The sequence below is a fragment of the Aythya fuligula genome, chromosome 8, assembly GCF_009819795.1.
Source record: "Aythya fuligula isolate bAytFul2 chromosome 8, bAytFul2.pri, whole genome shotgun sequence".
Taxonomy (NCBI): Eukaryota; Metazoa; Chordata; class Aves; order Anseriformes; family Anatidae; genus Aythya; species Aythya fuligula.
Genome location: NC_045566.1, coordinates 21,485,904 through 21,498,954, shown reverse-complemented (window position 1 = coordinate 21,498,954; position 13,051 = coordinate 21,485,904). Strand labels below are relative to the sequence as shown.

General features: G+C 55.8%; 1 protein-coding gene across 1 annotated transcript; it reads left to right on the top strand.

Annotated features, from left to right (window-relative positions):
* Positions 1-6,396: 6,396 nt before the first annotated feature.
* GLUL (glutamate-ammonia ligase) lies at positions 6,397-12,221 on the top strand. Its single transcript, XM_032192573.1, has 7 exons — positions 6,397-6,438; positions 7,518-7,708; positions 8,743-8,904; positions 9,191-9,337; positions 9,796-9,923; positions 10,088-10,287; positions 11,234-12,221. The coding sequence occupies exons 2-7, from the start codon at positions 7,543-7,545 to the stop codon at positions 11,550-11,552; spliced, it is 1,122 nt and encodes a 373-aa protein (XP_032048464.1). The 5' UTR covers positions 6,397-6,438; positions 7,518-7,542; the 3' UTR covers positions 11,553-12,221.
* The last annotated feature ends 830 nt before the right edge of the window (positions 12,222-13,051 follow it).

Here is a 13,051-nt window from a genome sequence, read left to right as displayed (position 1 = left end):
CCCGAAGGGAGCGAGGGGACTTTGGTGGCCCCCCGGCCACCTCACCAGGTGGCGCTGCCACACCAGGAATGCGACACTGTCCCCAGCGGGGACACGGCCACGAGGAGGGCAGGGGGCTTGTAATGTGCCACATGGTCTTCTTCCCAGGAGGGACACGATGGGGAATGGGGAAAATATGTTAGAGATCGCACCCAGACCGTGCCCGCACGCGTGTCCCCTGGGGAGGCACCGTCCCCTTCCCTCGGTCAGGGCTGGGGGGCTGCAGGGGCACGTCAGCCAAGTGTTGTGGTGAAACCCAGCCCTCCCCAAAATGATGTGGGGAAGGGTGAGCCGTGAGCAGTGTCTGTTTGTTCTGGCAGGTGAGCAGAGGAGACAGCGGTGCCGGGAAAAGCTGCGTGAAGGAGTTTCAGGAGACCTTGGGGAGGAGCAGCGTCCATCACAAATTCGTAAGCGTTGGTGCTGCTAAGCCCGAGAGATGAGGAGGGGGGGTTAGGGATGAGCTGGCACGGCTGTCACACATGACAGGCTCACAAGTCCTTGGGAAAAGGTTGCAGCGGTCAGAAATGTGTATTTTCCAGTTGGTAACTGAACAAATGCCCAGTGAGATCCTCAGAGGCTGGCGGAGCTCTGCTCACGCCGCTCTGGCTCCCGGCTGACCCCAGCAGGACTCTGCAGCTTTCTGCCTGGAAAGGAGCGGGGCCCTGAGCATGACCAGGTCGGCACGGTTACCATGGAAATGCACAGCACCATTTCCACAAAGTCTTTACCTAAAATGAGACAGCGGTGTGGCAGGACGGGGCCTGGCTGAGGGTTTGCTTGGTGCACATGTGGGCACATCAGCTCCGTCCGTCTCATTGCAACGGCGCCTTGCAAAAGGTGTTCGCTTGAGTTGTGTGGCTATTAAAAAAAAAAGGGGGGGGGGAAATTAAAAAAAATATATATTAAGAAAAGAAGAGGGAGATGTGAGGAGAGCCCCGATTTATAAGGGAGCTCACGGAGCAGCTCGGGGCGGCTGCGCTCTTTGTACAAAGATAAGGGCAGGGTTGCAACACCGACCACGTCAGTAGGGCTTCGCTCCTGACCCACCCGGCCCCTGCTACGCCCCGGGGAGCAGCCCACCCTCGGCAGACCTGAGGCCACCTCCACCAGCGCTCCCCAGGCAGCCTCATGTGCCTGTGCTGGCAGAGGGGACGTGGCCAGGGCTCTCGTCCTTGCCCGGCACAAGCTGGCACGGCTCGCTGCCGAGGCAAGGTCCAAGGCTGCCTGGCCACGGGGTCACCAGGACCTCGGTGCCTGTGGGAGCAGCCTGAGCTGCCTCGAGGGCTCACAGCCTCACAAAGCTCCCCGTTGGGTGCTGCAGCACCCCACAGACCCAGGGCGACCCCACACCACTCTGCTCTGCTTTCGGTCTCAGGTCTGCAGCCCCTCCAAGCCGAGAAGCTGCAGCACGGGGCAGCGGTGCAAGCAGCCTGCTGCAGCATCAGGTTTTAAAACCTGCTGGCCATGCACAGAGTGAGATCTGGGGGGAAAACCAGGGTTTTTTTTTCTTTTTTTTTTCTTCCCCTTCCATGCACCTGTTCTCATATAGATAGGTTAGGACACCTCAAAGACCGCATCAGCAACGGGTCAGATCCTTCCGGGCTCGTAGCACCTTAAAACTAATTTCATGAAGTCTCAGTTACGGCAGTTCAGCTCTGATAATTATTTTATTTCTTGAATATATGAGGCTATTTTTTAAAAATGTAATTTTCAGGCTCTGTCTCCTGGCTGTGTACACCTTTTTTTTTTTTGCTTGGCAAGGACACCTCTGGTATTCCCTTATGTTATTTAGAAGTATTTCTGAGCCTGTTGCCATCTGTCTGTGGTTTCCTTGCTCGGGATTTACCGCAGAGGCCGGGCTCTGACCCACTGCACCTGATGGCCCCTGCAGCAAGCTTTGCCTTCGCCTGCCCCTTCTTCAGCTCGAGCAAAACCGCTCGTAATCCTGCACGTGTCTGCTTTCCAGGTGAGGCACGTGCTGGGGCTGGAGGGATGCAGGTCGCCCACGCGGAAGGGGCACAGACAGTATCGCAGCTGCCTTGTATGCACAGCGCCAGGCCCTGATCCGGCCACTGAACGCACTTGGGCAGCGCTTTGAGGATTTCTGCATTCCTTCTCACAAAGCTGCAACGTGTATTAGGCTGAAATTAAGCTGCCAGCCGTGGTTAACGTGGCCCTGACCTAGCTGGGTGCGCATTTAGCAGCATGAACAGCACTAATAAAGAAAGAAAAAAAAAAAAAAAAAGGAAAGAACCGAAAAAAAAATAAGAAAAAGAAAAGAAAAAAAATTGCCAATGCACACTGTGACCAATTTCCAACTGCAAGGGAAAGGCATGCGCTGAGCGCTCCCTGGGATATTCTCCACCCTTGTGCAGAGCAAGGAGAGCCAAGCAATTTCGAGGTCTCAAATCCCCGATCCTGCCTGCCCATAACGTTCTCCTCTTCCAGCTTCCCCTGGCTGCTTTTGAAGGAAGAGCACGTGCTTTGCAGTGCCGTGCCCGGCTCGCCGGAGGCACTGGGCTGCTGCTGAGGGTCTGCATGCAAGGAGGGCAGAGCCTGCAGGTAGGTGCTGGGCTTGCAGCAGGGCGAGCCCTGAGCAGGGAATGCTCCGTGCCCCTTTTGCAAAGAGCCTCCTGGGGATACGGGGCTGAGAAAGGGCCGGAGAGGGAAGTGCGAGCAACCGTGGGGTTGTGCACAAGGCCCTCCTGGCTGCTGCCTTTCCAAGGCCCCTCTTCCCCTAAATGCGTCATCGGTGCCTATTGCAGCTGAGCTGCCTGGGGAGGGAGTTTTTTTTTTTTTTTCCTTTTTTTTTGTTTTTTTTTTTTTTTTGCATCTGCCTCTGCACGTTTTTTTGTTAATCTGCTTTCCCAAATCGCCCTTCCGCGCAGCCCAGGTAATCGCCAGCTCGCTCTGCCTTGGAAAGCCCTCCGGTCGCCACCCCTCGGCTACCCTTGACCCTGGCAGCATCTTCAAAGGGAGCATGGGGCTGCTGCGGAGCCTGCAATGTTTGCTCGCTTATCGGGCGAGCAGCTACCGCCTCCCTGCCCCGGGGGGTTTCGTCAGCCTCCTGCCACCCTCCCGGGGAGACCGCTTGGCCACCGCTGCCCGCACAAGGTCAGTCCCCTGGCGCCGTGGTGAGCTCCCCATCCTCACCGGCTGACCCCTGTTTGAGGGCAACGTGTTGGTTAATTAATTAAGCAGTTGTTCGTCTCGCTGAGGTCTTGGGGTTGTTAACCCGCGGGTAAAGGGTTGCGTTTCCAGCCCCGTGAGTCCCTCTGGGGTGTGCAGGTCTCAGGGATGGTGGTGGCCATGTGGGAGTAGGTCCCTCCAGCAGCCCCCAGCAAGGCTAGGGGAATGATTTGGGAAAGCAGGTGGAGGTGACACGCTGCGGGGACACCTGGCTGGTCCCTGGTCTCACTTGGGTGCGTTTTAGTTCTGTCTTATGTGGGACCATGCAGCACACAGTGGTTTCACTGGGGAGCCTGACAGCGATAGATAAAATTGGGGAATGTCTGAGCTGTTGGGCACAAGGGGAAGATGTTCTTCTCATCCTCCTCCTGCCACTGCAAGAGGCTGGGACATTTTTGGTGCATCAGGCCTCCTTCTAGGATCTAAGCGGTCACAACAAAACAGACCACTCCTCCTCCCTGTGAGACATCTGTATCTTAAAGAAGTGATGAATTTGGATTTCAGAAATGTGTTTGGTGTACATGAAAGACAAATGGGTACCTGTGCTTAGCAGAGCTGGTTTACATGCTCTTGGGGCCAGCCCTTTGCTGTATGGTCTGCAGTGAGCGCTGCCCAAAGGGCCCCCCCTCCAGTCCTGTGCTACCTGGGGCAGCTGGGGAGGGGTCCCTGTCCCCAAATCACAGGGAAATTTCAGTTTCTGCCTTTTTAACCCTCAAATCCCCTCTTTTTTATTATTTTTCCTTTTCCTTGTGGTGTGACAGTGCTGCACTTTAAGGCATTCCCAAACTCATGAGCGTGGAGGATGGGAAAAGAGATGCTGGGCAGCTCCACATCAGAGAGGGCATGTCCCATGCCAGCTGCTTGAGCCTCGAGCATCTTGGTCCCCAACCCTCTTAGGGGGAGATCAGGGACCTCCCTTTGGGTTTGCACCACTGCCTTACAGGCAGAGGGCTATGAAGCCCGGCATGACTGACCCTCAGAGCTCGCCAGGCGCTTTTTCAGCCCTGGCAGTCCCCGCAGGATACGGACCCAGCTGGAGGGAAGTGTCGCGGCGGGCGCATAAAGGTGTTCCCACGGATTAATGGTAGGAAGAGAGAAAAACATGTGCCAGCCGGGGCGAGCCCCTGGAGCTCCTCATTGTCTTCGTCGGGGCTCGCCAGGCGTGCGGAGCGGGGGGCGCTTTGAAGGCCGATGGCAACCCACCCCTGGGAGGTGTCACCTGTTGGCACCGCGCCTCGTCCCGCTCCCCGGCGAGGGGTTTTTGTCTGCCTGGATGCTGATGACAATAAGGGTCACTGGAGCACGCAGCTGGGCCAAGGCGCAGCCCGAGCTGTGCTTCCCTCCGAAAAAAAAAAAAAAAAAAAAAAAAAAAAGGAAAAAGAAAGAACAAAACCCATAACCACAGCGTGCAAGGGGAGGAGGGGAAGGCAGGCGGTAAACAAGCAGCGTGGAGCAGGCAGGGGCCGCTTCTCCCCGGTCTTCTTCCCGGGAGAGGGCGCTGGCCCCGCAGCACATGGCTGCTGCTCGCCCGCCCCATAAACATCTGGGGCTGGGCCACCCAAGGACAGGCACCCACGGGTGCCCTGGGCTTCTGTGCGGCCAGCCGTGGTGGCCAAAGCTGCCGGGAGCTGTAGTGCATCTCCAAAAAGTTGGAGCTGGCAGTGTCCCCACTAAACAAACCCACCCCAAAAGCCCAGGGCAAAAGGCTGGGCATGGTTTGGGGTCTCTCAGCATTCAGGCCTCTGGGGTGACACGAGGGACAAAGCATGAGGGCAGGACCAAGGGGTGAAATGAGGGCTGGGCAGGGAGGGAGATATCCCCTGGTGGGGCACCCGGCTCTGCCCTTCCTGGGGCCTCCTGGAGCTGATGTTGGTGCCCCCTTTTCATCCCCAAAAGGGCTGCGTTGCTGATCCAAGCCCCTTCTGTATGGAAACCTTCTCTTCGTGTGCTGGGTGTTGGGGGAAAGCAGTTGTTGTATGGCTTTGAGGCGCTGCTTTGCCTGGGCTGTGCAAAGAGGTGACAAGCACCTGAATTTCTCCTCGCTCCTGGCCAGCCCTGGGGGATGAACACAGCTTGTGGCTGCTGCAAGGTGGTGGTGGTGAAGACTGAGCTGGGTTTCCCCGCAGGGAAGGGAGGGGACCTGGCTCTCCAGGTGGGCAATAAATCAAGGCGAGTCCTTAGCCAGGGGTTACACCTCCTCCTGCCTGAGGATCCGGCTCTCCCAGGCCACTTTGTCCCCAGCCCGTGGCTGTGCAGAGGTCGTGTGTTCAGGAGGGGGGCTGCGGTGGCAAGGAGAGTCTGGCTTGTTAAAAACCAGCAGATTTGGGTGGTGCGGGGCTGCCCCGAGGCAGGCGTGTGGGTGGCGTGTGCTTGGCCTGGTTCTCGCGTGTGCACGCGTGGCGGCTCCTGCGGGTGCTGGCATCACTGTCCTGCCCCGTGGACCTGGGCTGGGAGGTGGGGATGGGATTAAAAACGGGCTCCCGGGGTGGAAAAACACCGGGCAGCCAAGTGGGTGCCCCCCTGCCCCATGGTGAGGGACATTTGGGGAATTTCTCCTCCCTTGCATGCCGGTGCGAGGGGCCAGGCTGTGGGTCCAGGCACCGGAGGGGCGTCGCGCAGGCGAGGCCAGTCCCCCCACCCCAAAAGGCACCCCCAAGGCTGGGAGAGGGGCTGCGTTCCCCTCTCCCCCTTTCCTTTCCCTGCTCGCCCTGTTTACCCAGGGCGACTCATTTCCATGCCTGCGAGTTATGCAAAGGCAGCCGCTAATGTAAACTGCTGCGGAGAGCCCTGGATTCGCTCCCGCTGCTGCTGCTGCTTGCCGAGAAGTGCCTGACAAGAGGGCTGAAGTTTCTCGGGGGAGGGCAGCGAAGAGGGGAAGGAAAAACAACAGCGGCCGGGAAAGACGGGGCTCGTTTTTTCCCTTCCCTTTACGCCACCCCCCTCCCAAAAAAAAAAAAATAAAAAAAATAATGACAGAGCAGCCCCGGGGGGGGGGCTGAGCTTGTTTTTTCCCCCTGCCCCGGCTCGTTTGCCAGCTCCCTCCTCCTCCCAGCCCCATCCCCGGCCCCGGCCTGCCCCCGGCCCCGCTTCCCCGTGCCCAATCAGTGCTGCGGGGCCGGCGCTGCGGCTCCATAAAGCGGCGCCGGGCGCGGCCCCCGGGAGCCGAGCGTGGGAGCCCCGCGCCGAGCCCCTGCCCGCAGCCGAGCCCAGGTAAAATAAATAAAATAAAAAAAAAAAATTAAAAAAGAAACCCCTCCGGGGAGGGGAAGAAGGGTCCCGGGGCGGGGGAGGGCTGCGGTGCTCCGCCGCTTTGTTTTGCCAGCTGATAGCCCCAGGGGAAAATTCCTGCTTCGCTGCCGGGACGGGGGGGAGGAGGACAAGGGGCAGCTCGAGTTTTGTCTTCAAAACAATCTCTCGGCTGTCTTTTTTTTTTTTTCTTTCTTTCTTTTTGCTTCCTGCGAGGCTCGCTCTCTGCTCGCTGAAATAGCCGCAGCTGCAAATAAAGAGATGGGATGCTCGCGGCTCGTCTCTTGGAGGCGAGGAGCCCCCCAAAAGAGGGGTCTCGCTGGGGAGGCGCAGCCCCTGCAGAGGCTTGGATTTTTGGAGGCTCTCAGCACGGACTTCCCAACTTGTTTTGATTTTTTTACGTTGTTTGCTTTGCCAGTCCTCCCCTCCTTGCAAACACGAGTGGTCCTGGCACACGGGGGCTGGTGGAAAGGCTGGGCTGGCCCCCAGACCAGACCCCCACCGGCCTCCCCATCGCAGCCTGGACACAGGGGCGCAGGGCTTGTTGCTTTCCCTCGCCCCGGACGAGCCTTGTATAACTTCAGACCAGCTGATCTGGGAAGGCAGCTGGGGCTGGCAAGCCCTCCGTGCTGAAGCAAGCACATTAAGAAAGCCCCAGCTAAGCCTCCCTGCGTATTAGCCCTGCTCCAGAGCAGCGGCGAGCACGGGGGGGGGTGTTTAAGAGGTAAAAAGTTCACACCTGGCGGAGACGCAGTTTTGAAGGCTGTTGCCTGGTGGATAAGACCCCTGCCAAGACGGGATGTGGGCAGGACGTTGGTTATTTTATGGGATACTTGGAAAGCATCAGAGCATCGTGCTGGTGTGAGCTGCTGGGTTTTCTGCCTGGAGCGCGGGGTGGCACAGGACCACAGGAGACCTCAGCCAGCACCGTGGTTGAGTTTCCTCCAGGAACAAAAAAACTGGGAAAAATACAACTGTGGAAAAACTTGGGAGCTCAAGGGAAAGGCTCACTCTTGGGGTTGGCTTTTGCATCCTCCCTGCAGGAACTCCCTCGTCCGGTCTGCAGCCATGGCCACCTCGGCGAGCTCCCACCTGAGCAAAGCCATCAAGCACATGTACATGAAGCTGCCGCAGGGGGAGAAGGTCCAGGCCATGTACATCTGGATCGACGGCACCGGCGAGCACCTCCGCTGCAAAACCCGCACGCTGGACCACGAGCCCAAGAGCCTTGAAGGTGAGAGGTGCGGGATCCCCGAGGATGCCCTTCTCCCTTTTTGAGCTGGAAGGAGATGAAGACGCCTCTCCTCATCCTCCCCCTGTCTCCTCCTGCCCTGGATGCCCCGGGGGGACGTTCCCGGCTCCAGATGTGGCATTGAAGGGTGATGGCAGGGGTTGGGTGCCCGGCCCTGGCGTTGTACCCGCGGTGGAGGGGGCTGTTGGCAGGGGATCCGCGGCCCCATTGACTCTCAAGTACTCGTTTTGGCCGGAAGTAGTTTGGCAGAAGAAAGTGGAGGGGAAAGAATGGAGCTATCCGGTGTAATTAAGAGCTTGTGTCCCTCAGAACAAACAGTCCCAGCTTACACAATAATAGCATTAGGATTTTCCCCAGGTTGCCATGGAGCTGGCTGGAGACAGTTATGAAATGAAAATACTGTGTGTGACTGAGCAGAATTATCTTTTTTTTTTTTTTTTTTTCCCCTTTTCCCTCTAAGGGAGTGGTTGGCACAGCTCCTTTGAAATCTTTGTGCTTCCCATCCTCCCACTTTCTCCCCCCAGGATATAGAGGAGATAACATAGCCCGGGTAGAGTTCACTGCTGCTCCCGCTGTGCTTTGACCTGGCGAGCAGTGCGCAGCTCCTCTCCTCCGTACCAGACTCAGCCTGTGTGGCACCCTGTGGGACTTGCTCTCCCCCCGTCCCCAAGCACCCCGTGTGTGAACACCCTGGGTGCCCTGCTCATTCCTGTGGTGGCTGGGAGGTGGGAAACAGCCCCAGTGCTGCCCTGCTGGCTGGGGCTTGGCCAGCAGCCCAGCAACTCGTGTTTCTCAGGGTGGCTGTAGAGCTGGGGAGCTGCCCTCCCCCATTTCTTACTTGTTTTTTCATTTTTTTTTTTTTCCATTTGGAACAAAAGCAGCTGAGCCAGGCTGAAACCTACTGTGGGCTCATTGCCTACAGGCAGTTGCACCTCCGTGATACCAAAGGGCAGCAGGGAGTTTGTCCTCCTGGTGATGGTGGACCCTGGCTCACAGCGGTTGCTTCTTCTCCCCAGATCTCCCCGAGTGGAATTTCGATGGCTCCAGCACCTTCCAAGCTGAAGGCTCCAACAGTGACATGTACCTGCGACCTGCTGCCATGTTTCGGGACCCTTTTCGCAAGGATCCCAACAAGCTAGTTCTCTGCGAGGTCTTCAAGTACAACCGCCAGTCTGCAGGTGAATGGACCTTCTGGTGGAGGTGGTGGTTCTGGGGAGGGGGAACTGGTAGAAGATGGGGGTGGAAAAGGGAAGTCCTATACGAGTGTGGTTCATGCCAGTCAAAAATAATCCCTTCCCTGGAAATAAAAGGCAAACAAAGTGCTGGTGGTGGAGATTCAGATGGAATATGGGTCCTGGGCTTCTCCTCTCCACTGGTGCTGCTGGGACTTGGACTGTAGATAAAGTAGGAATGGGGAATGGAAGTGGAGAGCCTAAAAAGCCTTTTGCTGCCTTTCCATTGTAGAGACAAATCTCCGGCACACCTGCAGGCGGATTATGGATATGGTGTCCAACCAGCACCCCTGGTTTGGGATGGAGCAAGAGTACACGCTGCTGGGGACAGATGGACATCCGTTTGGCTGGCCTTCCAACGGCTTCCCTGGACCACAAGGTAACCTTCTGGGAGTCAGCACCGGGACGAGTCAGGAGCATTCACCGCCGTGCTTGAGCTGCAGTTGTTGTGGTTCAGCTTTTTTCTAGTTTCTAGTTTTCTTGTTTCTAGTGAGCTGAGAGATTGGAGGCCTTTCAAGGGCTGAAAGGACAGTGGCAAGCCAGGATAGTGTCAAAACCTCATCTAGGAAATTAGAATTGTTATGGAAAGGCAAAAATGATGACTGGCCTCATCCAAATGTGCTGTTCAACTTGTTAGTCTATGGGTGATTTAAACTCTTGCCCAGCATGACAAAGCACGAGCCCAGGCTGTCAGGGGGACTTGCTCTCCATCATTGCTCTGCTCTGCTAGCAATCTTCTGTGCAAAACAGATGCTGAGCCTTGTTCTTCCCTGAATTTGAGCCTTTTTTCCTACTGGAAGCTCACATTCCTCTTGCTTTTCATCTGTGCTGTTGCAGGTCCATACTACTGCGGTGTAGGGGCAGACAAAGCCTACGGCAGAGACATTGTGGAGGCCCACTACCGAGCGTGCCTTTATGCTGGCGTGAAAATTGGAGGAACCAATGCAGAAGTGATGCCAGCCCAGGTAAATTTGTAGGTGCCTTGTGGGAGGAGATAGTGCAGGAAAAACGAGTGCAACAGGAGCTTTTGCTGCCTGCTGTGTTTGCCAATAATCAGAGTGTAAGGGGGTGGGAATTGCCTGACCATGAAAGTCTCTGCACCACTGAGCACGACTCTTCCTTCCTGCAGTGGGAGTTCCAGGTGGGGCCATGCGAAGGGATCGAGATGGGGGATCACCTCTGGATTGCACGCTTCATCCTCCATCGGGTGTGTGAGGACTTCGGCGTCATCGTGTCCTTCGATCCCAAACCCATCCCTGGGAACTGGAACGGCGCTGGCTGTCACACCAACTTCAGCACCAAGAACATGAGAGAAGACGGAGGTCTCAAGTAAGTTTTTTGAGATGTGCTGGGAGCATCCCTTTGCTAGGCACAAGCTGGGCTTGGTAGCAGCAAGGTTTTTGCAGAGCTTTTGACTGCCTGGGAGACATCACTGTGGTGCCTGGCATGCTGCGTTAGCCTTTCTTCTGGATTTCACTGTTGTTTTTTTTGTTGTTGTTGTTGTTTGTTTCTTGTTTGTTTTTATTTTTTGTGTAATGTCACACTCCTGCTGGTGCTGGGTGGGAAGTGGAACCAGCAGTTTGGCTCCGTCAGTGCTGATGGAAGCACGGGTGGACAGGATGCAGCAGTTTGTAACAGCTCTTCATCTGTCAGTGCTGTAAACAAACTTAGCAAAGACATTTTTTATTCATGAAAGCGACCATTTGCTTCTGTCCAGGCCAGGCTGGAAGCAAGTGACACGTTTGGTTTAAACATGACAATTCTGGAAATGTAAAACCTGAGTTCCCATGTGGGGCTGGCATGCAGAGTGTGGGCAGAGACCTCGCAGCACTGGACCGTGGGGGAGCTCAGGGAAGGTTTCCTCTGGGCGGCTGGGCTGTCTTGCTTTAATCTCCCTGAGGTAGCAAACCAACATCAGCTTCCCTAATAGGAACTTGGGTTGAGAGATCTCCCCTCCGAGAGCAGGTTCCCCAGCGGCGATGCAGCCCATGGGATTTGGCCATGGGTCAAGCCGATGGTGTCCCACACCCAGCACTCCCAGGGGACGCTCTCATCCTGCAGGGATCCTTTTCCAAGAACAACCCAGGTCAGAAGTAGGAGGGGAGAGAAGCCCCCAGCTGAGATGGTCAGAAAAGTAGGAGGCTGTAGGAGGCTGATACACCTCATCGTGAAGTGGCTCGGGGAGAGGGATGAACATGTTGCCGCGTGGACGCAGCAGGCGAGTGGCTTAGCTCGTACCCCCCGTCTCACCGAACCCTCCCCACTCCCTTCGCAGGCACATTGAAGAGGCCATCGAGAAGCTGAGCAAGCGCCACCAGTACCACATCCGTGCCTACGACCCCAAGGGGGGGCTGGACAACGCCAGGCGCCTGACGGGCTTCCACGAGACGTCCAACATCCACGAGTTCTCAGCTGGCGTGGCCAACCGCGGCGCCAGCATCCGCATCCCCAGGAACGTGGGCCACGAGAAGAAGGGCTACTTCGAGGACCGCCGGCCTTCTGCCAACTGTGATCCTTACGCCGTGACGGAGGCCCTGGTCCGCACGTGTCTCCTCAACGAAACCGGGGACGAGCCTTTTGAGTACAAGAACTAAGCGGACTTGTGCCCACAGACACCGCCTTCCCCCCCGCGCTTCCCGCACCCCTAAACTTCCCTTCTAGATGTAATCCCGAGGGTACAAGATAACACATTTCGTGTCTCAGTAACTCTTGTTGTCTTGAGGTGGGGGAGGAGGGCAAATTTTAGTTTTATCAATGTCTGTTTGTCATTGACTCTTCAAAAGGCGAGAGAAGGAGAGGGTGTTAGAGAATTTTTAACCACTGTTTTTTGTTTTTTTTGTCTAATTCATCTGTACATCTGATGGGATCCAGTGGCTTCCAGGGACAGACTGCACACACGCTAAGCCAGCAGACAAGTGGAAAGCGATACCTATAGCCGAGTTCCCCAGGAGTCAAATTTGGGTGCCAGCCCCAGCGCTGGCTCTCTGCAAGCCGATGCTTCCCAAGGCTTGGTGCCCTTCTGCAGAGAAGGGCAGGCAGGAGCTGTGGTGGAGCCCAGCTCCCTCCTGTCCGTGCGGTGTGGTGGGGAAATCTGTGACCTCTCGCCACACTTTCAGATTTCTAGGAATCTTCTGGCATTGAGCTCGGCGTAGGAGCATTTAGGAGAACTTGTTCTGTCGCTGGAAGTCAACTGATCTCCTGCTCATAACACAGAGTGAAGTAGTATTTTTCTATTTAAATATAAAAACAAACAAAAAAATATATATGAAAGTGTTTTTTTTTGTTTTTTTTTTTAAAGAAGAAAAAGATGACGGCCACTGGAGCAGGCAGAGCTCCTGGCAATGCTGTCGGAGGGCCTGCAGGGAGGACTGAGGGGGAGCTGGAGGGCTCAGTGGAGAAGCCTCACGCGAGTGGAGTTTGCAGGAGGTGGTTCCCGGGGCCAGGAAGCCCACAGAAATGTTTGTCACTGTAACTCGAGCATCTGCAAAGCGCTCACGTGCGTGTAGATGAGCATGGGGAAGGCGTTCCGAACTAGGAGTTGGCTGGTCAACTTAACTGTGTTCTGGACAGAGCCATGGGTGCTTCACCCTTACCAGTGGGGTCAGCATGTCACTAAAGCAGGGCTTTTGATAAAGAACAACAAGTTTTAGATTACTTTTTTTTTTTTTTTTTTTTTTTCAATAATGTGCTTAGTTTCTAAAACTGAGTGGTTTTACGGAGACTGTCGATGTCACTGTCGTGTCCTGGCTCTCGGACCGCTGCCGCCGGCTGTGGTGGTGGCTGGGAGAAGGAGAGGTGACCAAGTCCCTCCCAGCCCCTGCCGGCGGCTTCAAACGGTCTGGGATTTTACACTTAGATGGTGCCAGTTATATTCCGTTGCATTTGGACTTCCTCCGAATAGTTTTTTATAATTAAAAAAGAAAAAAAAGATCAAAATGTTAATTCTGGCTTCCTCCTTTCTGTGCATCTTCCTGGCGCCTTCTTTTGTATGTGTGTTGTCTGCGCTTAAAGGTAATTTTACCCTGACACAGGGTGGGTTTTGGCTTCTCATTTATGGGGTGGGTATATTGGGGGAGGAGAGGGTGGTCTGAAT